Source organism: Halichoerus grypus, chromosome 4 (assembly GCF_964656455.1).
Source record: "Halichoerus grypus chromosome 4, mHalGry1.hap1.1, whole genome shotgun sequence".
NCBI classification, from domain to species: Eukaryota; Metazoa; Chordata; class Mammalia; order Carnivora; family Phocidae; genus Halichoerus; species Halichoerus grypus.
The window spans coordinates 10,320,231-10,345,284 of record NC_135715.1 but is presented as its reverse complement, the minus strand read 5'-3'; the positions used below and the strand labels follow the sequence as shown (position 1 = coordinate 10,345,284).

Sequence of the window (25,054 nt, the reverse complement as noted above, 5' to 3'; positions counted from 1 at the left end):
CATGTTTTCATAAGCACTTTAAAATGGATATGCTTTTGAGTCTTACAGATTTTAAATACATTTATTCTTAATAGATTAATAAGTCATAATTACTTCTAAAAAGCTTACCCTTTTACCATTTTCCCCTTAGATTGTGATTTGTCCCTCAGATATCACAAAAGACATAAAACATGGAAGAATAAAAGTTATTTTCATCTTTTTGTAAATGTTTATACTTACAATTTATGTGTGAGTGCATGAAAAGAAAAGAAATGCACAACTGAGCTAATAAAATCTTACTTTTCCAGGAAAAATATTAATGATGTATTTGACATTATTTATAAGTATATAGTTACCTAAATCTAATTTCCAGTGGAAAGTGTGTATTGATACTCAGAAAATTAGCTCATTAAAAAGAAAGATCTCTTCTTTGCTTAATATAATCCCACTTGTGTTTAAATATGTATCAATGTTTGATGGTGTTACCTTAAGATTTTAGTGACTGCAGTCTCCTTTTCTAGAAGATTCCTTGCCCTTATGCTGAAAACAGACTTGCGAAGCTGAAAAATTATAAGTGTGACTTTAGTTTTGGAATGTAAAGGGATAATATACTGACAAATCATTACATACATTAAATAGATAACACTATTAAAACATCAAACGTGAATTTTTTTTCCACTAAAGCATCATTACACGATTGATTCTGTCATTTATTTTTTTAAAAAGATTTATTTATTTAGAGAGAGAGAGCACAAGCAGGAGGGGCAGGGAGAGGGAGAGAGGATCTCAAGCAGACTCCACGCTGAGTGTGGAGCCCAACGCGGGGCTCAGTGTCAGGGCCCCAAGATCACCACCAGAGCCGAAACTAAGAGTTGGACGCTCAACTGACTGCACCACTCAGGAGCTCTGAGTCTATCATTTAATTTTATCTTCTATGTTTACTTTTATGTGGGCAGAAACGCAAACAAGCTTGTGGGGGCACACATCACAGCTATAACATCTTAATCTGAACAGGTTTTCCAGTGTCCAGGGAATTTAACGTTAAGACAAATGTTGGACTCTTTCTTGCCATTGTCCAATAAAATGTTCTCTAATCCACTTTACACCTGTTTCAGGTTCTTGGCCTGGGACCTGATACTAATCTGAATGATGAGTTCAAAGAGTTGTTTTGCCTACAGGCATGGAGACAAATGAGATGAGCTTTCAAGGTTGCTTCCTAGTTGGTGATGATGAAATTATTCCAGGGAAAAGCACCAAGAAAAACAAAATCCTGGAGGCTGCCTACAAACCAGAAGATTCTCCAAACCCAGCTCTGTCCTGCTTGATAGTTGCAGAATCAGAGGGGTGACAGGTGTACAGAGAACCGAAGTGGGCAAGAACAGGGCAGAGAAAGAACAGGGAAGCATGCCATCCTAAGAAAATTCATAATAACAAATGACTAGAAAGGGTAACTCTAGTAGTCAGACCAAAGATAATACTCGGACAACAACCTGCTCATCTTGATCAATAGATTAGGTTAGATTTACTAAGCACTTAGTATGCTATTAGTGGCTATTAGAGATATGGGTTAGCTAGGAATCAGAATTCTTGCTTACCAGAAATGAAAAGCCTAGTTACAAAGGCAGGGCTATGACGCATGACATTACTAGTAAAAAGTAGACAGTAAAGTGCTGGATGATATGTCCAGTAGAAAAGATGAGAAAGCTATAGGACTCCAGGTGGGGAGAAATATGCGTGTCTGAAATGTCAGCAGAGATGTTATTGAAGGAGTAGAAGTTGCATAGGGGGCCGTGGGCAAAGAACTGCAGTTGGAAATGCATGCATGGGGCAAAGTAATCCAGAGCAGACTATTTGCATAAGTGCTGAGCTACGTGGAGGAAACAGTGTATGGCATACTGCGTTTCAAACAGATTTGAGGGAGGAAAAAATAAGCAGGAGATAGAACAACTCTGTATTCAGTAAAAACAGACCATCCAGTTTCTTTCGAACAAGTTAGTGACTTCATGGGCAAAGTCACAGAGCTCCAAACTACAAAGAAGCCTATAAGCAAATGCGGTCCTGCCAACCCATGTGTCCACATGGCCACAGCTAGAGAGGAAGTGGTGGGCACAAACTGGTCTTTTCAGTCACTCCTGACAACCTAGAGAACACCAGAACTGGCGATATAATTTTCATATTTCACAGCAAGATCTGCAATTAAGGGGAAGATCATTGGACACATTGGCAATTTCCCTCGTATGAGGAAAGACGGCACACTTATATTTTTTCAATGAAAAACTGAATTGGTTTCATTATTCACCAGAACTCTTGGAAGAATAAATTCATGTGTAGACAAGGAGCTAAGAGTGGATGGAATTTTTCCAGAAATTACATTTTCAGGGTAGTGCAAGAAAGGCTGTTTACCATGATGTATCGTGAAACTTTCTTTAGTCTCCTCACCCCCCCTGAAGGTGACTTTCTTGTCTCCTCACCTCCCCTGACTTTTGGCATTGACTTAACCTCCTAGAGCTGACAGCCTATCTCCCAAGGAATGTTATTTAAAAGTTATTTTCAGAGACAGAACTCAGCTGAAGGAGCCCATCGTGGTGGTGCTTCTGCCTTTTGATACCCAAGTACACATACAGTCACGGGAAAAGCCCGGGCCATGGGGGCCCCAAGGCAGCAGGTTTTAGGAGAGGACTGGACCCCACTGCTCTTGTTTCATCTTTGAGGGACACTGACATGACTTAGTCATCTTTCCCTTGATGTGAGGCGATGGTCTGAATTCAGTCACTTATCTACCACCCTGTACCTGAGTAGTTGACACTGAAGGCAGTGTTCTTCATGTCAGAAAAACCTCTGCAGAAACTGCAAATAAATAAGTAATATTTATTATATTGATTCCAAAATTATTATTTCTGTGCTGCCTGAGATTGCTGAAGGGCTGCCGGCTCTCCTTTGTCCTAAACTTGAACTGGCTAAAATAAAATACACTATTAATCTGAACAAGGAAGTACTTGGAAACTGTTTTTATAATAGCAGAAGTGGCCAAAGAATAAATAGTATAATAGAAGAACTTCAGATTCAGCCTCAGATTGATTGATTGATTGATTGATTTTTTTTAAGTAAGCTCCACACCCAATATGGGGCTCGAACTCAGGACCCCGAGATCAAGAGTCACATGCTCCACCGAATAAGCCAGCCAGCCACCTCCAGCTTTAGGATGTTTTAAAAGAAGAAATATCTACATTTATATCTATCTATCATCTATCTATATGCATATTTGATAGCCTAGATATGTATTTAGATAGTTATATATTTTGACTGTTCTTTTTTTTCCCTAGTAAATAAAGAAGGCCTATAGTGATTATCTACTCTCCCTTCAGTTGTTCTTATTTCTGCAGTAAAGCTTTGCACATTTCTGCAAAGGACAGGGTCTGCTAGTCCCAAGTACTCAGAGCTACGCTGCTCTGCAGTGCCCTCTTCTGGCTCCAAAAGATACTGACAGCCACCTGAAATGATCAAAACAAGGAATATAGAAATCAATTTCGGGATAAGTAATTTTAGATCTGAAGTTTTCAGTTACAGCTGTGGAAGGTGTCAGTAATTGTTTCTTCTGGATATAAACATGTCAGACATGTGGGACTTAAAAGGAGGGGTATGGGTGACGTCACAGGGAGTTCGCACTGAAAAAAAAAAAAGACCACCTTTTTGGTGGTTTTATTTTGTTTCTAAACTTAAAACATCCAACTCCAGATGATAACCATTCTCTGGCTGAATTAATGATAAAGAAATAAATGTAAATGTTCAAGCAATACAGAGATGATTTTTTTTGTCTTACAATTTTAATGTAAAAGATGTGTCTAGAACCATGCACTTTAATGTGAAACTTAGGAGGTTCAAATTTGCAGTTATTTGTGGTTGAATAACTTGGAGCTGAAGGACACAGCAATGGATGGATCTTGCTGCTTTTCTGGCAATTTCTTTAACATCTTTTCATCTGTAGGTAGTCCCTTTTCCCCTCATGGTTGAAGGACCTGGGCCATGTGACCTGTAGTTTCCGGGAGTCTGGATTTTCCCAAGTGCACATTCACAGCATAGTTCTCATGTTCCTCTGGCTTCTGTATTTCCTGCAAATCAGCAGCTGGACCCAGAGTCTCATCAGCCTCATACCTGATTGCTTTGGTAAGGCCAAAGGTGGTGGTGTAGCCTTTCATCGCCACATACTGTCCAGTTGTTCCTCTTTTTGGGATGTTAGTAGTAGTATTGATGTTTGTTGCTAAGATTATTGATTCATTCAGTGTGAAAAATTACTACTTCTTTCTCATTTATCAGTTGGAATACTTGTATAACAAGAGACTTCTTTTCATGTACTATTTGGTTACTCAGTAGTTCAATTCATATGGAAAATGTAAGATAAATGTTGAATTCTTTACCTTTACTTGTTCATTTTTATTTAATTAATTGCTTTTCTATCCGTCCTCTGAAGGCGACCAATCACTAGTTTAAAAATGTTATTATGAACTCAAGGATTTAAATATATATGGTTTCAATCCATTACAACCATTACCCTCATGTTAGGGTCACAGTATCCCAACTGCGCTCATTGGGAGCTTTCTCAAGATGGCCCATGGGTTCTTCTGCCCTGACTCTATTAGTCTTTGTGTAAGTTTCCTTGTTGTTAGGTATGGCAAGATATCCCAAGCTCATCTTCTATATGCTTCCTCTTCCACATTAACAATTTTCTCCAAAAAACCCTGGTTTATTTATTGAGAAATGGGTTCGAAAAACATAATTTAGATGCCAGTGAAACTCATTGCTACTGAGTCGGTCACTGTTTTGAGGACTTTGCCTGAGTTTATTCTGATATTTTCAATTTGAATTCAGGACACAGGGTCTTTACCTCATCTCTTCTATATGACATCTGGATGACACAGGGTCTTTACCTCATCTCTTCTATATGACATCTGGATCTCTTCTGTGTCTGTATCCAGCCCCTCCCCCCCCGCCCCACATCAAGGCTCTTGATTTTCACGTACACAGAGGATGACGCACATTAGACTATCTGATAATAACCCATTTTTATTTCACAGTTCATGGAGAGTAGTCTTAGAATTACAATACTTATTCTAACACGATACAGTTAATGGATCTGTAAAAAGTATTTCAATATATTCTTCCCATTTTCCTCTTATTTGTACACTTGCACTATACTCATATTGGCAGAGCAAATAGCTATTACATATTTTTCTCTTCATTTTAACCCTCGTGGAGTCATAGTTGGTCATCCACAATTTAGGAATGTTTACCACTTGTTATGTCAATGCTGTAGAGTCATTTTTGGAACTCACTGTGGTTGTCGAAGCATGTGTTCTAGTAGTTTCCGCAGGAAAGGCTCATAGGAACAATGTTACTTACATTCTTACATCTGAATAGCAGTTGTTTTCCTTTTTTCCCTTTAAACTCGAGAGTCTGTTTTCCCAGATATAAAAAAAACACCTGGCTCATATATTCTCTCTCTGGATATCCTATATATGTGACTCTAATTTCTTCTGACATAAAGCATTCCTGCTGAAAAGTCTGATGGTAATCTAATGCTCTTTCCTTTATATGTCACTTGTTCATTTTGAGCTGGATACCTATTTATTACATTATTATTATTATTATTTGGTTTCAAGTTTTTATTTAAATTCCAGTTAACATACAGCGTAATATTGGTTTCAGTAGTAGAAATTCTATTCCTGATGAATCACTATTCATCACTTAACACGCAACACCCAGTGCTCAACACAAGTGTCCTCCTGAATACCCACAGCCAATTTAGCCCATCCCCCACCCACCCCCCTCCAGCAACCCTCAGTTTGTTCTCTATAGTTAAGAGTGATACCTTTTTAAATATATATATATATATATATATATATATATATGTAATAAAATATATATATACTTAAGTTCCTGTAATTTGTCTGGAATATATCTTATTTTTGGTCATTCGTGATTAATATTTCAGTGACATGGTGTGTCCTTTCAGTATATAGCTTCAAATCTTATTATATTTCAGAAAAATTTAATTCTTGTTCTGTGCTATTGCTTTGGTTTTCTTCTTTCAGGACTCCTGTAACGTAGATGTTGGACCTCCTTTGAATTTCTTCAATTTGTCATTTTCTTTCAAATCATTTTCATCTCTTTCTTCATTTCTTTTTGATTTCTTGAAATTTTCTCTTCTTCACTTTCTAGTTTTCTTTAGGTATCAACTGATGTATGTAATCACTTTATGTTCCTTCCAGCTTAGTCTTAATTGCTTTTTTTATACAGTTGGCCCTGGAACAATGCAGGGGTTAGGAGCCCTGACACCCCATTTTGTTGAAAATACACATATAGCTTTTGACCACCCCCCCCAAAAAAAACTTAACGACTAACAGCCTACTATTGACTGGATGCGTTTACCGATAACATAGTAACTTAACACATATTTTGTATGCCATATGTATTCTACCCTTCATTCTTACAACAAAGTAAGCTAAAGAAAAGAAAATGTTATTAAGAAAATCATAAGGAAGAGAAAATACATTTATAGTACTGTATTGAATTTATCAAAAAATCTGCATATAAGTGGATGCGCACAGTTTAAACTCACGTTGTTCAAGAGTCAACTGTACTTCTTTCCTGATTTCTAGCACCTTATGTTTGAATTTCTTACTTTTGTTGCTATTCTAGTCTTTCGTAATCTGTATGTCTTTTAACTCAATTTGCCATGGTATGCTACAGTTTGGGTCGTTTGTGGGTATGTCTTTATGGTAAGCTTTCACTCTCTATCAAGACAGTATTCTGCTCCTTATTCTTTTTTTCTTACAACTTTTGTAGGGAATTTGACTTTGATAAATTTCTGTTGCTCGTTTTTATGCACAATTTGTTTTCCTGAGCAGTTTAGTATTTCATTTTGGCTTCAGAGCTTCTTCTTCTGTTGTTTTGACATCGTGATCCATACGGCAGCCTTCTTTCTAAGATTTTCTGGCTCTGTTATGGATAACAGACACCCCAATTTGATCTGGATCTATTTTTCCCTTCATCACTCTTGTCACTGGCTTGCTCAATTTTGATTCCACTCTTGGATATTTTTCTTCAGTATGGATGGAGCTAGGCAGGTGTTTTCCTGGTCTCAAAGACATTACATGCCCTGTAACTCACCTTGGCTTCTTTCCCACAGGTGCCCATACCATGCTTTATACCCTCAAATTCATATGTTGAAACTCTAGCCCCCCAAAGGGGAAGATATTAGGAGGTGGGGTCTCTGGCAGGTAACTAGGTTTAAAGGAGGTCATGAGGATAGAGCCCCCATGATATGCATTTGTGCCCTCATAAGAAGAGGAAGAGACCAGAGTCCATCCTCTTTCTGCCATATGAACACACGATGTGAAGGCAGCCATCTGTGAACCAGGAAAAGGAGCCAGACACCGAATCTGCCGGCACTTTGATCTGAGACCTTCCAGCCTCAGAACTCTGAGAGATAAATACCCAGCCTGTGGTATTTGTCATAGCAACCCTGACAGACTAAGTCACCATGCAAACATGTGGTTACTGGTTTGTTTGCACCTGCTTTGACTTGTGGTTTGTGAATTACCTAATTTTGTTGTGAATGTTATCTATGGATTTTGGTTATTATCTAGGCATTCTGTTTACTTCCATGTGGGAATTCAAGGAGATTAAAAACCTGTGCCAATGCCTCTGTCATCATTCCAGAAGACTCCTTAATTATTTTTTTTGTTGAATTTTGATGCAGATTTATAATTTTTATTTGTCCTTTCAAAGAACAAAATTTTAGCTTTACAGATATTACTTATCGCTTCTTTTCCCATTTGATTAATATCTACTTGTATCTTTTTTTTTCTTTTTGCTGTCTTCATGTTTTCTTTGTTAGTATTTTTATAAATTCTTGAGTTAAATATTTGGATGATTAATGTCAGCCTTTATTCCTTTACTAAATATGCACTCAAGGCTATAATTTTCCCTCTAAACATGCATTTAGCTGCTTCTCACAGGTTTGATCTATATGGTGTTTATTAGTTTTCAGTTCTAGAGACTTTTTATTTCCATGCAGTTTCTTCTATGTTCCCTAAATTATTATAAGTGATTTTTAAATTTTGAAATGTGTTGATGTTCTTGTGGTTGTTATTTAGTTTCTAATTTTATTACAATTTGGTCAAAAAATGTCTTCTCTAGGATACTGATTTGGTTTATGTTTAGAATTCTTTTATGGTTCATAAGTGGCCATGTTTTTTTTTTTTTTTTTTTTTTTTAAAGATTTTATTTATTTACTTAACAGAGAGAGAGACAGCGAGAGAGGAAACACAAGCAGGGGGAGTGGGAGAAGGAGAAGCAGGCTCTCTGCGGAGCAGGGAGCCCGATGTGGGGCTCGATCCCAGGACACTGGGATCATGACCTGAGCCGAAGGCAGACGCTTAACGACTGAGCCACCCAGGCGCCCCTATAAGTGGCCATGTTTTTTAAGTTGTTTATGTGTCCCTCAATCAGAATGTGCGTTCTCTAGTCGCTGAATGAAGGCCGGTCAACTGTGTATTTCAAATCTTCTAAATCCTTATTAATTTTCTTGGCTCTTTGATCATGTGCTGATCATTATATACATATTTTAAACTGGGTTTTCAAATTAACCCTCATAGGTAGGTGCTATTATCTCTTTTTTACAGGTGAAAAACCTGACATTCATAGAAATTATGCTGTTTTGGTCCCCCAAATTGCAAATTGAAGAATTACAATTAGAAGTCTCGATTGCACAGATGCAGTGTTCAAATCTTGTCGCTAAACATGAGGTTTATGTAAAATGTACTAAGCTCAACAGTATTAAAAAAAAGCATTTTCCAAACTATACTGTGATACAACATTGTTTGCTTGACTTGAAAGATTTGGTTTCTACATAGAACTTGCTCTTATCCCAAATCCTAATGCAAAAGCTCAACTAGCCATGTTTTTCCTTTGTTCTATATATGCACACCTGATTTTCAGAATAATGACCCCAAAGCACTAAAGGAGATCAATAACTTTTCTAACCTATTAGTGCTAGTATGATAAGGGTATTTATATTTTATGTCTACTGATTCCTCGAAAGCTGGGATCCATCACCACTTTCAATTAAGCAGAATATTAATTCAATTTATCAGTCTGAGAGTCACCCTAGAGCTATATCAGGGAATAAGTACTAGCTTCCTTTGGGATGCTGCAGTGCTAGTCCGAAGAGCCATGGTTTCAGTCTGATAGCCAAATAACCTAATACTAATGAAGGCAGCATTCGTATTTACTTGAGACAGAAAACCATAAGTATTCTAAGTATTTGACTAACTTTTTCTGATTTGGAGTTGTTAACAGTGTATTTCTGTTTGTAACTGAGAAAAAGTTTGAGAGCCATATTTTTTTTTGATTTTGAAAATATTAACAGGTTGATAATAAATGGAAACACATTTATAAAAACATATGGCCATAAAGCACAAAACCATGGTCCAATGAACAGGGCTTGATGAATGTCACTTCTGCTAGAAAAGTGTAGTGTAATTATTGTAATTAGCTGCTTTATTGAATAAGTCTCCCACATAAAATGTCATAATTGGAAATAAGCAATTACTTAAAATTACATAGGTTGAAGGTGGTAGGTATGTCATTCAAGTGTATTTTAATTTTTCATGCACCTGTGAACTGAAAACTAATCCCAAAGTGCATATGACAGATCATGTGTATAGCAGGATGTTTCTATAAAATAAACTTTTTATAAAATTGACGTTATGCTCGGAAAGAAAGAATTTAAAAAAGTGATTAGCGTAGGTGGCAGCAAAATTAAAATAGTCACATTACAATGTATACAAAGGTGAATATCATTATAATAGCATGTTACGAAGCTTTGAAATACGTCTTAGAATGTGATTTTGTGAAAAGGGAGTTTTAGATGATGGGTCGAGATTTTTGATCTTGTTATTTCAACATTATAAATTCTGAACCTGGAAAAAACACCAGGCATAAAAGTTAAAAAAATCTATAAATATGTATGTACACACACACGTGCAAACACACACACACATGCACACACACACACACACAGAGTCTTCCTTTGGACTCCAGGGTACTCCGTACATGTTGATCATTGCTCTGTGTGTAAAACATCTTTTCATTTTTCTGTGAATTTCACTAGGTCATAAGCTCCATACGATAAGGAAGGTACATTCCTTGTCCACTACATGATCCTCCACTGTCCAGCACTGCCTGTAATTTGTTCTTGAAATATATTTAAAGAACAAATACAATGCCTAATATTAAAGATGACTCTTCTCCGTTCTACATTTCTTTTCATATGAAGTGAGTCTTTGAAATAACAAATGTGAATTAGGTAAAAATTACAAAGGAGGACTATTCATTTTGAAAGGCATCAATTCACTCGATATATAGGAAAATCTTGTGAAACTAGAGACTAAATGATTGGAAACTTAATTGGCTTGACTTTTTTGCACTTGAATTGCATGGCAATGCTTTAGTCGCTAAAGCTTGTGGCACTGGACATTTGGCCAAATCTCCAACAACTTACACAACAGCTAGCCTAGTATAATGATGCCGAGGATGCAAAAGATGAGGGAAAAGCAGTGTCTTCACAGACAGATATGCTCCATATGCAGTGCTCACTGGTGAGAAGCTGTAATATATACCTAGCATATAACTTCATGGTTACAGCTCATATAAACAGAAAGACAAAGACTGAAAACTTGCAGAGATTAAAAAAAAAAAAAAGATGAGTGGATTTATGATTCTGGGAGAAAGTGCCAGATGCTTTGAACCATGCAGCTGTTTGTGAATTTAAAATCCAAGGCACCCAGATAATACAAGGGAGCAGTGCTTGCTCTCCAATTATGATTCAGTTGTATTTGGACCTCAGATTCAAATAACAAGAACGCCAGCCCCAGCAAAACTGTAACACATCGAGACTGGCAATACATTTAACGGAAAGTAAAACTTAGGAGTACAACTGGACTCCAAAGAGAAGAATGTTGAAAAGGTAGAGCAAAATGTAAATTTCACACATAGGATTAGCTGCAAGCTCAGTGCTCTGATACCTGTTTTGGAGACAGCACCGAAAACTTGTGGTTAAAAGCCTTCCCTATTACCTATAGAAGATGCTTGATCCTAAGATGCATTTACTTTTGACCTTCAGTGGATGGACACCTAAGGAATGCAAGCAAATTACTGATAATCCCAAACCCAAAGTGGGATTACACAACAAAATATGCAAATAAAATGCAAAAAAAAAAATCATTGATAGGGAATTCCTCCTCTCGTGTTAGTTGAAAGCAGCAGAATGTGTTTATTACCCGGACCCCTGGACACTGTTTACATATAAAGGCCCTCAAGAAATAAATGTCAAATGAAAAAACATGCACTCGAACTCAGCTGTATTTTGATCTGAGCTCAAAAACATCCTGAAAAGATCAATAAAAATGTAAGAAAAAGTTTTCATTTATATTTTGTATCTTTTTGTCTCCGTTATTGGGAGTGAATCAATTATCCAGGAATTCATTTTGAAGCTAAAGAGAGAAGTGCATAGGGTTTTCACATTTGGGCTGATGAATGCTGCTTCTTCCCTCCCCCGGACCACACTGTTTGTAACTGTGATCTGGGCCCCAGTGGGGTGGTGGTGTCACGTCATCTCCCACTCTTCTCCTAGAGATAAGTCTTGAATGGCACTGCAGAGATGCTAAGCTATTATTTTAGAAAATTCTTTCAGAAGAGCAAAAGCCCTAAAGATGAAAATAGGCTGTTCTCCCTCTCTCTCTTTTTTGGTGAGTAAACTATCCTGGAAATTACAGATCAGTAACTTACTGTGTACAGTTACTGGAAAACTCCTCAAACACTCTATAATCACAGAAAAATACAAAATGTTGTCTGGCAATCAACAAGGCTTTGTAAAGAGTAAATCTTTCCAGAGCAATTTAATTTACGTCTTGATAGTCTAAGACACTATATAGGCAATGGGGGTAATCACTGACATATCATCAAAAGCAAACTAAAAAACCAGATTCATGATCAATAAAGAAAACAAATTGGCGATCAATATCCCATGCTTAACTAGACTGTTACAACCAAAGGTTAATTTGTTTAAGTAAAAGTCCTTCATCTTTATTGATGAATATAAGTCTATTTGCTTATGAATTCATGGTACGGTTTAGTATCAGTAACCTTTCTTATCTGGTATCAGAGGCACATATGTTCTGCCAGTGCAATGCGAGGCATATTATTTAATCCTCATAACAAACCCTGAAAATAAGAATTATCTCTACTTTATAGATGAGGATCAGAACCTATATCACTTATCACTATGGTCATAATCACTCTTTGGCTCTGCTTCTCACGACGAACAGTCAGATCAAGCATCTTCTGCGTCCTGCACTTTTCTGCATGCTTTTCTCTCAGCCTGGAGCACCTTCCTCTTACACTGCTCAAGCTTCTTGCTCCTGTAAGGGGGGTGGAGAGGGTCCTATCTGGGGTTCCTGTAACACTTTTTGCTTCCATGCATTTACACATGTTTCTTCCCATTAGACCACAAGCTTCTTAAGGGCACCACTCACATCTCGCTCAGTGTTGAATTCCCATGGCCCCGAAGAGTGCCGGCTGAATAACAGGTGTTCCACAAACGTTTGCTGAATGACTGAGTGAGCGTGAAGACTTACGGAAATGAAAAGGGTAAAGCAAACATAGTAATAACTTGTATCACTTTCCTCCTTTTGTACATGGGTTGGCTGATAATGGTCAAGGCTTACTACGGAACTTGCTATATGCTTAGCAGAAAGGAGGCAGGTAAGAGAGAGGACAGACATTGCCCTATTGTCAGCAAAATACTCTCTGTCCTTTATCATATGATTCTGAAACTATACTAGGAAGTGCACTCACAAGGGGGCTGCTGGGACAGACCTCATCCATCTGTCTCTCTCGGGCTGATGTGATTGTGTGGTTCCCTCATGTTCTCCAGACACTGTGAGGTTCTGCCCCCCATCCCCCACGTGGCACGGCAGCCAAGACAGCAGGGCAGAAAGATGGGGGAGCTCAGCTAAAGGGCAGTGAGAGGCCCCATATCCAACCATGGGGAGTGGGGGAAGGTGGGAAACCCTGACTTCGCTGAAATGATTCACTCAGGAGGACTGAGTGCGTTGCTTCCATTACCAAGGTTACTGGAAAAGCAAGTTCACATCTCAATTTACTAATAAGCACTCTACTTAAGAAACCCAGGGTTTAGTTTCAATAATATGGACAAAAAAACGGAGTAGAAAACCATTGCCTTCTGCTTGGAAACTAGAAAAACTCCTCTCAAGAGATGCAGGTTTATCCTTTAATCAGAAGGAGAGGGAACCCCTGGCTAATGGCCCAGGTGGGGGAAACGGGAAGAGAGAGGGATGGGGTAATTAGCCTTGGGAATGCCCGTTTCTACGGAGTCGGGAAGGCCAGCCATTCACCCTAAGGAAGAGGTGGGAAAGCACAGTTTCCTATTCTGTTCCTTTAGGATCTGTAACAGTAATTTAAGATTTTTATGTTTTTGTTTGCTCGTTTTTTATGCGGGAAGGACAGGTATTTTAAACGACGTGATAAAGGTAATCAGAGCTATTTTTAAGAACACGGTTTCTGCAAAGCGAGGTTGCCATGGAGTTACTTAGGGTTGTTCAAAGCCAGGGTAATGACTGAGAGAAAATCCTGCCTGGCAGGTGCTTTCACGTTTCCTCGTTTCCTGCATTGATTACTCAAAAACATCCCCACCTTTTGTTGTCAGTTTGTTTTTTTTTTAATCCCTTTACTTATGATCTTCATGTTCCTGGGCACTCAGTGTTTTCCTTAGCAAGAGGAAAATGATTCCCTCTAGTGTAGCCAGAGTCAGAAGTTTCTCCTTACAGGTAATCATTAAGGGAAATGATTTATTTTAGTGTTCCTCTTTTTCATGTCATGGGAATCATGGATAAGCCAGCCGCTCATTTACTTTTTATTTCTTACTACTCTGAGGAAAAACAGCCTCAACTTGTGTTGGACGGTGCTGGGGGAGTTTCTTCACATCGGGTGAGAAACCTTGCCATCCACCTGACACGGCCTGGCATTTCCAAAGGCAGCTGGGGCTGTCACAGAAATTTCCAAGTGCTCGCTGAAAAATATTTTATCAGAGGAGCTGAGAGAGGTATGGTCTCTGTTCAGGATTTTTGTCGTGTGTTTCTGTAATTTTATGTTGCTTTAGGGGTTCTTAATAAAAATACAAAAGGCTTGGCATATTTAAAAATACAAAATACCAGACTGCTCCCTCTTCGATTCTGTATCCTCATGCTGAAAGTCATTAAGTGGGTTCTCTGTTTTGGGTGTTCCTGGCTGATGATGGCCCTCAACAAAGACAAGTTCCAAGTGTTTATGAAGAATGCCAGGGGCTGATGGCAGCTGAAGCTGGAAACACTGGGAACTTGAAAGGAGTGAAGGTGACTTTCTCAGAGGCATAAATAAAGCCAAAGCTTTAAGAAGGAATGGCAGCATGTAACAAATCTTACTGCTGCCACACCAGGGTAGCAGCTCCTGAGATGAAGGGAAAATATGTTCTCTTCATCCCACCTCCCCAGCTGAAGCATGGACCCAGAGAATGAAGCTCACAAGGGGCTAAGTAACATTAGCCCAACTGTAGGGTTACCTATACGTGGGCCAACAGGCTTGCATGGGATGACGGATAACCTAACCGTCACTGATACTTTTCCTCATATAAGATCACATATGGTGTGTTGGAATCAGCCAACCTTATAGTTTGGGGACTGCCTGCAGTCTTCAGAAAATTCTAGTCTCTTTTAAGATGCCGAGTGACTTGGATACCACCAAGGAGCAGTGTCTTTGCTAGTTCGTTAGATCTTAGGAGATTATAAGAAAGGCTCAATGGTAAGATTACAGAATAAAACTATAATTGTTATCTTCCTTTCGGTTAGTCAAAAAGAACTGTCAAATGAGAAGGTAGGAAGAAGCCACAAAAATATAAGGACATTAAGGAAATCAGAAATGGCATTTGAAGTTCTCTGACTGTGACCCAACACAGGGATCGCTGGAGGAGGGATGGCAGTGGGCACCCAGAGGGGTGCACAGAATGTGCCCAATTCTCCTCAGACCACCCTCCAACCACCCCCACACCTGCCAAGAACCTCTTTATTTTCTTCCTCACCAATTTCAAAATGCTCTGTTCAGGAAGTGTGAGAAACATCACGTTTGCTTTCAGACAAAATAAATTTTCATGGGCTAATTTCAATTTTGTGTTTTCAGTGGGATAATGTGCTTAGTGATTTGAAAGAGCATGTGGTGGATTTATGCCCACTTTGGGGCATAACTGTTACCAGCTCTCGGCACTCTTCCTGGAGATAGCTGGTCAGAACCACAGCCCAGGCTGGGGGTTCATTCCACACCTCTGGCTTAAAGTGTGCTTCTGAAATAAATTTTACAAATAAACAATCTGTGTTCTAGTATGTAAAATGCAATTTCAGGCTGCTTGGCTGAAACCAGGCCATCATCCTCCCACTTGATTATCCACCGACACATGCACTTTCGCATCTATGCCCTGTGCATAGTATTGAATGAAACATAACTGCAGACAAGAAACGTGACAAATTTAATAATATTTTTTTAAAAAACAGTTGAAGTCTTTAAGGAGGGTTAAGGATATTGTGTTCATGTGCACGCATTTTGTGATTTTCCACTCAAAATTTAAAAGCAAAGGAAGCTCTCAGATGAGATCAATTTAGTGGCTTGGAAGATCAAGTAGAACAATTATTTCAAAGCACAGAAGAAAAACAGAGAGACGGCAATCATAATAGAACAGGTAAGAGAAAAAAAGGAGCAGATGGAAAAGTAATCATTGAACAAATAATCAATGAAAATTTCCCTGACAATATCTCAGTCTGCAAACTGAAAAGACTCCCCAGTTAGGGTAGTTCTGATGAGAAAAGACATATAAAGTAAATCCTGGCAAGGTTTCTGAACTCCCAGGATATGTAGAAAGTTTTAAAAGCTTCCTCAAACCAGAAAACCTACCAACCAACCAACCACCAAAGAAAAACCTAATTACATTCAAATGAAAAAAAAAATGACATTGGCATCAGACTTGTCCTCTGCAATGTTGGAGAAGAGAGAGAAATAACATCTGTAGGTGACTGAAATAAATAAATAAATGGAAACCCTTGAACAAGAAGAGACACGCTACAAGGAAATCATTGTCATAATAGCTGAGAACAAAATCACGGAACTGCAGCAGGGGACCGGATGCTGGGGAGAGGGAAAGGGGAGACGTGGGGACGGGGTGGGAGAAAAGAAGCAGAGGAGGAAGGCACAGGTAGGGGGAAAGGCTAATCCTTGTGGGGTGGCGGGAACAGAGAATCTTGAAGGATGAAGGAGCTGGTATTTTATTTTCCCATGATAATACAGAAATATGTATTTGACCATAAGCAACAGAAAAAGGGCAGCCACAATTCAAAGGAATAAAAAAGTAAACTAGGACTTCCAAAGTAAAACACTTGCAAGTGAATTAGATGCTTTTGTGAACTCGAATGTTCAAGATCTTTTACAAATTCTGTTATTGATCTTTTATTTTCTTTCTTCCTTTTTCTTTTCCTTTTTTTTTTTGAGAGAGAGAGAGAGAGAGAATGAGTGGGAGGGAGCGGCAGAGGGAGAGGGAGAGAGAAAATCTTAAGCAGGCTCCATGCCCAGTGTGAAGTCCAATATGGGGCTCCATCTCACAACCCTGAGATCATGACCTGAGCTGAAACCAAGAGTCAGACGCTTCACCCACCAAGTCACCCGGGCACCCCAATCTTTCATTTTCTAACTGTGGAATCTGAGGGACAAAATTCCCTATCTACTTTTCAATGATAAATAGATAAATCACAGCATGCATAGGGATAATTCCTGCCACACACTAAGCACGTGGTAGCTATTTTGACTGATTTTAGAGAAACTTGCTCTGGTTTTTCTCCCTGGCGTAATAACTGGAATAAACAGGGTCTCTTGCAATAGGCAGCACACCATACAGACAGCATACATAGCATACTGTTAAACCTGGGCTGACCGTTAGCAATCAGAGTCTTCTGCCTGTGAGGAAATGCAGGGTTGGGGAGGCTCTCTACCTCTCAAAGTCACAGGGCTGCTATCTGGCATGGCACAAAAGCTGATGTGGACAAATGCAAAATTTAAAATTCATAAATTTACAAATGTTAGGTTTAACGATTTCTTCTACAAACAAAATTATTTTCTTCGTTATTCTCCTGAGACATTAGATTTCAGGACCCCATATACACCGGCATTTATGTAGTTCTTCTCTCTGACATATATGCTTAAGAAAACTTCGGTAATTTGAAGCAGTGAGTCTTAATTTTTCTTAATTTAAATTTTGTTAGTTAACATTTAGTGCAGTCTTGGTTTCTGGAGCAGAATTCAGTGATTCACCACTTCCTTCCAACACCCAGTGCTCATCACAACAAATGCCTTCTTTAATCCGCATCCCCCATCTGGCCCATCCCCCTCCCACCTCCCTCCATCAGCCCTCAGTTTGTTCTCTGTCCTTAAGATTCTTACTTTTTGGTCGATGTATTTGTTGTCTTCAATTGCAGACCGTTTGGAGTGATCACACGACGAGGAAGAGGTAGATGGAAGGCTTCGTAAGAGGCAGCAGGTGTCCTGTTGCTGGCGATCGATGAACTGCTTCATGAAACTTTCCCTTTGCAAATGAAGTACACACACATGTCAAGCATTGTTAATGAAATAGACCAAGTGATGGCATTTTACAATGACGTGTTTGCCTGAGCTCAGATAAAGGGGACAGATGTTCATAGAAAATATGACACATCATGCTAAGAGTGGTGTTTAGATTTAATTGGCAAAATAATTAATTTAGAGAAAGCTTTTTGAATTTTCAGTAGTTTTCTTTAAAAAAAAAAAAAAGTAATGTCCCTGAAATAACTTTTAAGCAATAATATTCAGTCATTGATGGTATTTTGTTGAATCTCATTGTGGTAATACTTTTTTATCCCCTCTAAGATTTGGAAGAATTAGTTCATCTCTCTGACTTCTACTCTTCATAAGAATCTTCAAGAGATAATTTTACATTGAAAGACTCAAAATAACTCAAAAGAAACTTGCTTCATCTGATCTTCAAAGCCTGGTGAGAATTCAAATAACATAACCACTAATCTTGAATCTAATTTGTGGCTCTTTTATACTTCCTATTTTCAAGTTAAAATTTTTTTAAAATCAGAAATGCAAATGTATTTCCATTTGAATTTTAAATATTATGGCACAATAACCAGTCTCATATTTTTACAATCCCCCCCCACAGAATTGTCTTTAGAACTAGTTACATAAAAATGTCATATTTTGGGGCACCTGGGTGGCTCAGTTGGTTAAGCAGCTGACTCTTGATTTCGGCTCAGGTCATGATCTCAGGGTGGTGGGATCGAGCCCTGCATTGGGCTCCACACTCAGCACAGAGTCTGCTTGAGATTCTCTCTCTTCTTTTCCCTCTACCCCTCCCCCCACCTGCATGCACGCTCTCTTTCTCTCAAATGAATAAATAAATAAAATCTTGGAAAAAATGTCATATTTCCATTGTGCTAAGTGAAATAAGCCATTCACAAAAGACAAATGGTATATGATTCCACTTACGTGAGGTACCTAGAAAAGTCAAATTCATAGAAAGTAGAACCAGGGGTTAGCAGTATAGGGAACGGGGGGTTATTCTTTAATGTGTATAGATTTGTGGTCTTGCAATAGAAAGAAAAGGGTGTGGATGTTGGTTGCATAAGAACATGAATGTACTAAACTGTACCCTTAAAAATGGTTAAGATGGTAAATTTAATGCTATGTGGATTTTAGCACAAATTAAAATTAAGTGGACATGCAATGCTGAAAAAAATTAAAAAATAAAAAATGTCATATTTCAACTATTTTGGTTCTATTTGTAATTTTTGAGCTACAACTTAAATAATATTCTTTAACTATCAAAAATAAGTGTTTTAAAGTATCTTTTACGCAAATGCTTCACTGAAGGGCAAAGTGGTAGAAAATCAAATTAGTGTAAGTGGGAAATGCCATGTTTTTTCCTTTGAAAATGGAAGACAAGGAGCTATTAGAACTTGAGGTGAGAGTGTTGGGCAAGCCATGTCACCAGGGTTTTCCTTCTAAGGTTGTATCGATGCTAAATTAAGAACACTTAGTTAAGGATGAGAAGGAACGAAGTGCCATTCTCTCCCGTAATAGTTATGTTGTTTATGATGCACAAAGAAGCAATGACAACAGACTTCACATGCTTTTAAGCAAGTCTTTATAATGCAATACTTGTTCTTTGTCTAAGATGCATTAAAGAATTTTTTTATTTTTTTAAGATTTTTATTTATTTATTTATTTATTTAAGATAGAGTGAGAGTGAGAGAGAGAGAGCACAAGCAGGGGGAGCGCCAAAGGGAGAAGGAGACTCCCCGCTGAGCAGGGAGCCCGATGCGGGGCTCGATCCCAGGTCTCTGGGATCATGACCTGAGCCGAAGGCAGACGATTAACCGACTGAGCCACCCACGCGCCCCTGCATTAAAGAATTTTTAAACTTGAAAAAAAAAAAGTGGAAGGCAAATTATATCGTAATCAGACATGACATTCTACATGAATGCTGTTACAGTAGTAGAGAAACCTGGCTGGTGGCATTTCTCTATTTACTTGAGAATAAAAGGCCACAAGAGGCAAGTTTATCCTTACACGGTTGAAGGTCAGAGGTTGGGGTCTACCTGCAACCTTGAGCACCTGTGCCAGTTACCTGGGGAGTGGAATCCCCGAGGGGCATCTCAGGGAGAAGCAGGAGGGAGCAGCTTTCTTGTCTTGGCAAATGACCGTTCTGAATATATTGCTTAAAGGGGTCAATAGAAATAACTTAAAAATAGAAAAAAATACCCTCTTTCAAACATGAATTTGAAAGAAGGGCTGAATCAGATTTAAGATAAATCCTTGACAGTGTATGGGGCATATACAACAAAATAAATACATTAATACCTGATTTTAGGAACTGTAAAGTCTGAAGGAAGCTTTGAGATTTTCACCATTTGCGGTCTGTTTGGAAATTTTTCGAAGATTCGAAGTCGCAAAGGGAGCTTTTCTTTGGTGTCCGCGTTCGCTTCACTTTGCTTTAACTAAAGAAAAAATAGAAAGAAGGAAAGGGGGGAACTTATCGTACTCTCAAGTCATAGACTGTCAGCTTTTTTGCATCAGGGGAACAATGAGCTGGTACATGATGGACGGTAGATGGCAGCAGAGCCCCATTCAGTGCCTTTCTCACCCACTGCCTACCGGCTCAGTGTGCGCTCCAGCTTTAACCGCCCGGAAAACAAAACCCAAACTGAACCAAGCAAAAAACGAAACCAGAAAAAATAATTAGAAGAAAAAAATTAGGTTCTTTTATTCCTAAATATAAACCCCCTTGCACACCAAACGTTATTTTTATTGTTTACTTATCTCTAGCATATACAATGATATAACAATAAAATATGTTTTATACACATGTGTGCTGGAATAGGAAACCAAAAGAATAAAAATAAATGAAACTCCTAAGTTTCCTAAATGGTAATATTTGTAACTAGCGAAAATGTCAAGAAAACAGGTCATTTATTCTAGCATATTCAAAAAGAAAAGCTCAAAATGGAAACAACACATTTGGTACCTACAGGGAGGCTTCTTTATTTCGTTGTAAACATGCTTGGGAATTATTACATTATATGCCATAAAGTATCTTTGCAAGAAATGACAAGCAAACAGTATTCATCATCTATCTATCATCTATCCATCTACAAGATGGTTTTTATATTTTTCATATAATTTTGTATTTCTACAAATTAGAGTTCAGGGAGCCTGAGACTTGACATCACTAATTGGAGCCAGTGCTGAGCTAAGGAGCCGCCACAAGGATGGATTTGGCCTGCGGAACCCTGGCCTGAAAAATGAAAGAGGGTGCTTCTACCCCTTTTCACTGCACCTTCTTCCTCCTCCAAGGCTGACTTCTCTTGCTGACCTCCCTTACTTCTCTTTACTACTCCCTTCTCTCAGACCTCTCTATAGATGAGGCTAACCTCTCCATCCCAGCCCATCTCCTGTTCCGCCCTCCAGCCTGCATCTCGGAGCACTGTTCCTGTTCAAAGCATCCATCACATTCAGGCAGCCTTTCTGGTGGGGTTCGGGAAGCATGTTTCAAACACCATCAGCTTCTCATCCCTTGCTGGGTACGCTTTTACTTTATAATTACAGCCTGTCTCCGGTTTGTGGAAAGAGGAGCAGGGGAGGCTGAGAACATTTTTATAACTTTTATAATGGGAAGAAAGGTGGCAATTCTTCTCTCCTCCCCAAGTGGAGGTATCCAAACTGGCCAGAGAGAACATGAGCGCTGCGTTTGGGGGAACATCCAATTTCAATACAATATATGGCTCAGTTGTCTAATTGGTTGTGAGCTCATAGTGAGATTATAGTCTTAGTTCTAGTTCAGAAAAGGTGCCTCATTTCTCATCAACTTCAGAAACTGTTCTTACATTTTTGTTTTATATAATAGAGATATTTTGCTGTAGCCAGTGTATGTCTTATTTAATTTGGGGGCTTGTCTGTGGATTTCTGACTTAGGTGGTGACCTCACTTAGAGAAGGCGAGACTTGTTTGTTGCCTTCCCCTCTCCCCAAATGGAACACAACACAGCATGCTCCCAATCATTTGATGGCTATGATGGTGAGAGTGATGAAGAATTAGTTCCCAAAGGTGCAAAACATACACTGCTAGCATTCCCATGAGATAGAGGCAATTAAAAAACGGCTTCAGGGGAGCCTGGGTGGCTGTCGGTTAAGCGTCTGACTCTTGGTTTTGGCTCAGGTCATGGTCTCAGAGTCGTGAGATCGAGCCCCGCATTGGACTCTGCGCTCGGCAGGGAGTCTGCTTGGGATTCTCTTTCCCTCTCCCTCTGCTCCTCCCCAGCGCACATGCTCTCCCACTCTCTTTCTCTCAAATAAATAAATAAATCTTAAAACAAAAGAAAAAATGGCTCCATATATAAAAAAAGAAATTCATGATGAAGAGACTCACTTTCCAAAAATTTATTGGCATAACTGGTAGAAAGATATTTGTCAGTGGTAAGGCGAGCACACAGGAAAAAGAAAAAGCAGTTAATATGTTAAGTCAGACCAGAGAGAAAGGCAATTATATAAGGCCAAAGACAGGCCGAGAAGAAAGAGCAGAAATGAGGTATTTAATTCATGCCTTTGCTGACTCATTTATTTATATATCGGTGCAGTCACTTATAAATCTAATCCCAGAGGCCAGGTTCCCTGTGAAGTTCTGGGGATATAAAAATAACTAAGACACAGTATTTGCTCTCATGGAGCCCACGTTGTAACGAATAGATGGGTCTATAAACAGGTAATGACAAATATAATAGCTATTCCAGCTGAGGTACAAACAAAGTGCTGGGAGCTCAAGGTGAGGAGCAAACGGAGAGAGAGAGAGAGAAAAAAAAAAAAAAGATGGTGCTACTTTTATTTCCAGAGGCTTCTCCCAGTATTCTGGAGGCTGGAAGCCCTAAATCAAGTTGTCAGCAGCGCTGAGCTCCTCTAAGTCTCTAAGAAAGAGTCCTTCCTTGACTCAGCTTCTTGGCAATCCTGGTGTTCCTTGAGCCATAGCTGCATCACTCCATTACCTGCCTCTGAAATCACAAGGCCTTCTTCCCTGTGTGTTTCTGGGTCTATCTGAGTCTCCTTCTTTTCTCGGACAAAGATACCAATCATTTAAATTAGGGCCTGCCCTAAAGCAATATGATCTTAACTGATCATGTCTGCAAAAATCTAATCTCCAAATAAGGTCCCATTCTGAGGTTCCAGGTGGACATGAATTTTGGGGGCACACTATTAAATCTACTACATATAGTAGTTGAAATTCCAGCATGTGGTGACTTGGACACTGTTTCTCTTTACCCCGAGACTGTCAGTGCTAGGAGGACAAGCATCTTAGGACAAGGATCCTTGCACTGGGTGTGTATGTTTCATTATTCATATTCAGGGCCGGCTGCAATATTTGACACAAAGTAAGCTAAACAAACATATGTTGAATGAATAATTACACAATCATTGGCAGAACTAAACTCTCTAGCAGGTAACTTGCAAATGAAAGAAAGGATTTTAGGTTTATCTGGAAGGGTAGAGAGATAAGCAGAAAGTATCCATTTGCTGATCAAATACATTTGTTGGTGTGGAGCGTAAGTGTCCCTGGATTCACAGGAGAGAATACAATTAGACTCTGTGGCATTTAAACTGAGCTTACATCTACCATTGGTGAACTGATAAATGTTTAGAATAAGTTTAGGCATAAAATTTTGTAGTATTTAATCAAATATCCTAGAATATGATGTTTAACATAAGTAGGTTACCAGTATTAAAATATAGTCCCCTTCCCTGTATGTTTTTAAAATGGAACTCATCTCATTCTACTTGGTGTTAGAGTTATTTATACCTTCCCAAACTTGTAAACTACTCAGGGAGAGGATTCTATTTTTAATTTACTTCTTTTTTTTAAAAAAAGATTTTATTTATTTATTTGACAGAGAGAGCGAGAGTGCGCACAAGCAGGGGGAGTGGGAGAGGGAGAAGCAGGCTCCCTGTGGGGCTCGATCCCATGACCGAGATCATGACTTGATCTGAAGGCAGACGCTTAACCGACTGAGCCATCCAGGTGCCCCTGTTTTTAATTTATGTCTATGGTACTTTCTAGAGAGTAGAAATATAATAACCGTTTGTGAATAAATGAATTAGAATTCATCATGAATTGATCATGGAACTGTAAGACCACAAAGAGCAAAGGAGAAGCTCTTTTTGATGACACAGAAGGTTCTTCAGGATCCTGCAAACCCTCTCAGATGTCCGGCGTCACAGCTCCAGAGATGTGCCAATAGGCCCGTTAAACCAGACAAGGACGGGCGGATGTGTGGATGGCAGACACATCAGGCTCACTGGGAGGCACTGGCTAGAATCTTCTACAAACAGGAAGGGGCCTCTTGGGAACAGTGGTGGCCAAGTGCTCTTTCTGCTGTTCACAGTTAAGCAGCATCATCTGGAGATGAACACACACACAGCCAGGAGCCCAGCAAATCCTCTCCTAGGTGCACAGCTCCCAGAAACATGCCCACACGCACACAACCGCCTCGCCAGCCACGGCCGTGCCAAACCATACACACCTCAAATGCCCATTGTGGCATATGCATGAATCTGAGTCAATAAACTACACTCAAGCACAAGGACTTGGGTGAATTTTATGAACTAATGTTGAATGAACGAGTCCTGGCAAAGCAAACAAGGACATCCTGAATGATGCCATTTATAGAAAGTTAAAAAGCAGGTGACACTACTCTATCCTGCTTAGAGTCTGGAGAGTGGTCATCCCGGGGTGGGGTGAAGCGTCGTGACCACGGGGCCATGTGGCGCGGGGCTCCTAAGAGACAGTTGATCTTGATCTGGGTGCTAGGTGTGTTCAGTTGGTAAAAGTTCAGCAAAATGCCTTTATCTATATGGATAATAGAACCCAGTAAAAAGTTGAAAAGAAAAAAGAAGGACTGATGGAGTGGAGCAAAATCATCTAAATCTCAGTCCACTGCTATGAATCACCATAACTTGGACAATTTCTCCTTCCCTAGTCCACGATCTTGGCCAAGATACAAAATGAGAAAAAAAAGGCCAAAGAGCAAGATGGGACTGGTGTGTGTGTGGAGGGTGTGGGGTGGGACGAAGATGAGGCGGCCAGGGTAGAGAAGAGTACTGCCTGGTCCTTGGAAGCCGCTGCCAAGTTTCTTAATACATGATAAACCCTTTTATCCAAATTCTTCCCCCTTCTTGCATTTAAGCACAGATTTCTCTGAGATTAAATGTACTTTGATGCAAATGAGTGAGTAGTATGGATTACACTGAATATACAGGATAATAATTTAAGATCAGTATACCATACCACAAAAGAAGACCTTCTAACGGATAGTAATTGTAATTGTAAATGTTCACTT

The 25,054-nt window shown here is 39.2% G+C and overlaps 1 protein-coding gene across 5 annotated transcripts in view; it reads right to left on the bottom strand.

Annotated features, from left to right (window-relative positions):
• The window catches only part of NALCN (sodium leak channel, non-selective), a 309,038-nt gene that overhangs the window by 63,414 nt on the left and 220,570 nt on the right, over positions 1-25,054 (bottom strand). For all 5 annotated transcript variants that reach the window (XM_078070121.1, XM_078070118.1, XM_078070117.1 and 2 more), the window contains 3 exons: positions 20,035-20,171; positions 17,575-17,716; positions 466-539 (listed from right to left, as the gene is read on the bottom strand). In XM_078070121.1, coding sequence (XP_077926247.1) covers positions 466-539; positions 17,575-17,716; positions 20,035-20,171 — 353 coding nt within the window. The remainder of the gene's footprint in view (positions 1-465; positions 540-17,574; positions 17,717-20,034; positions 20,172-25,054) is intronic.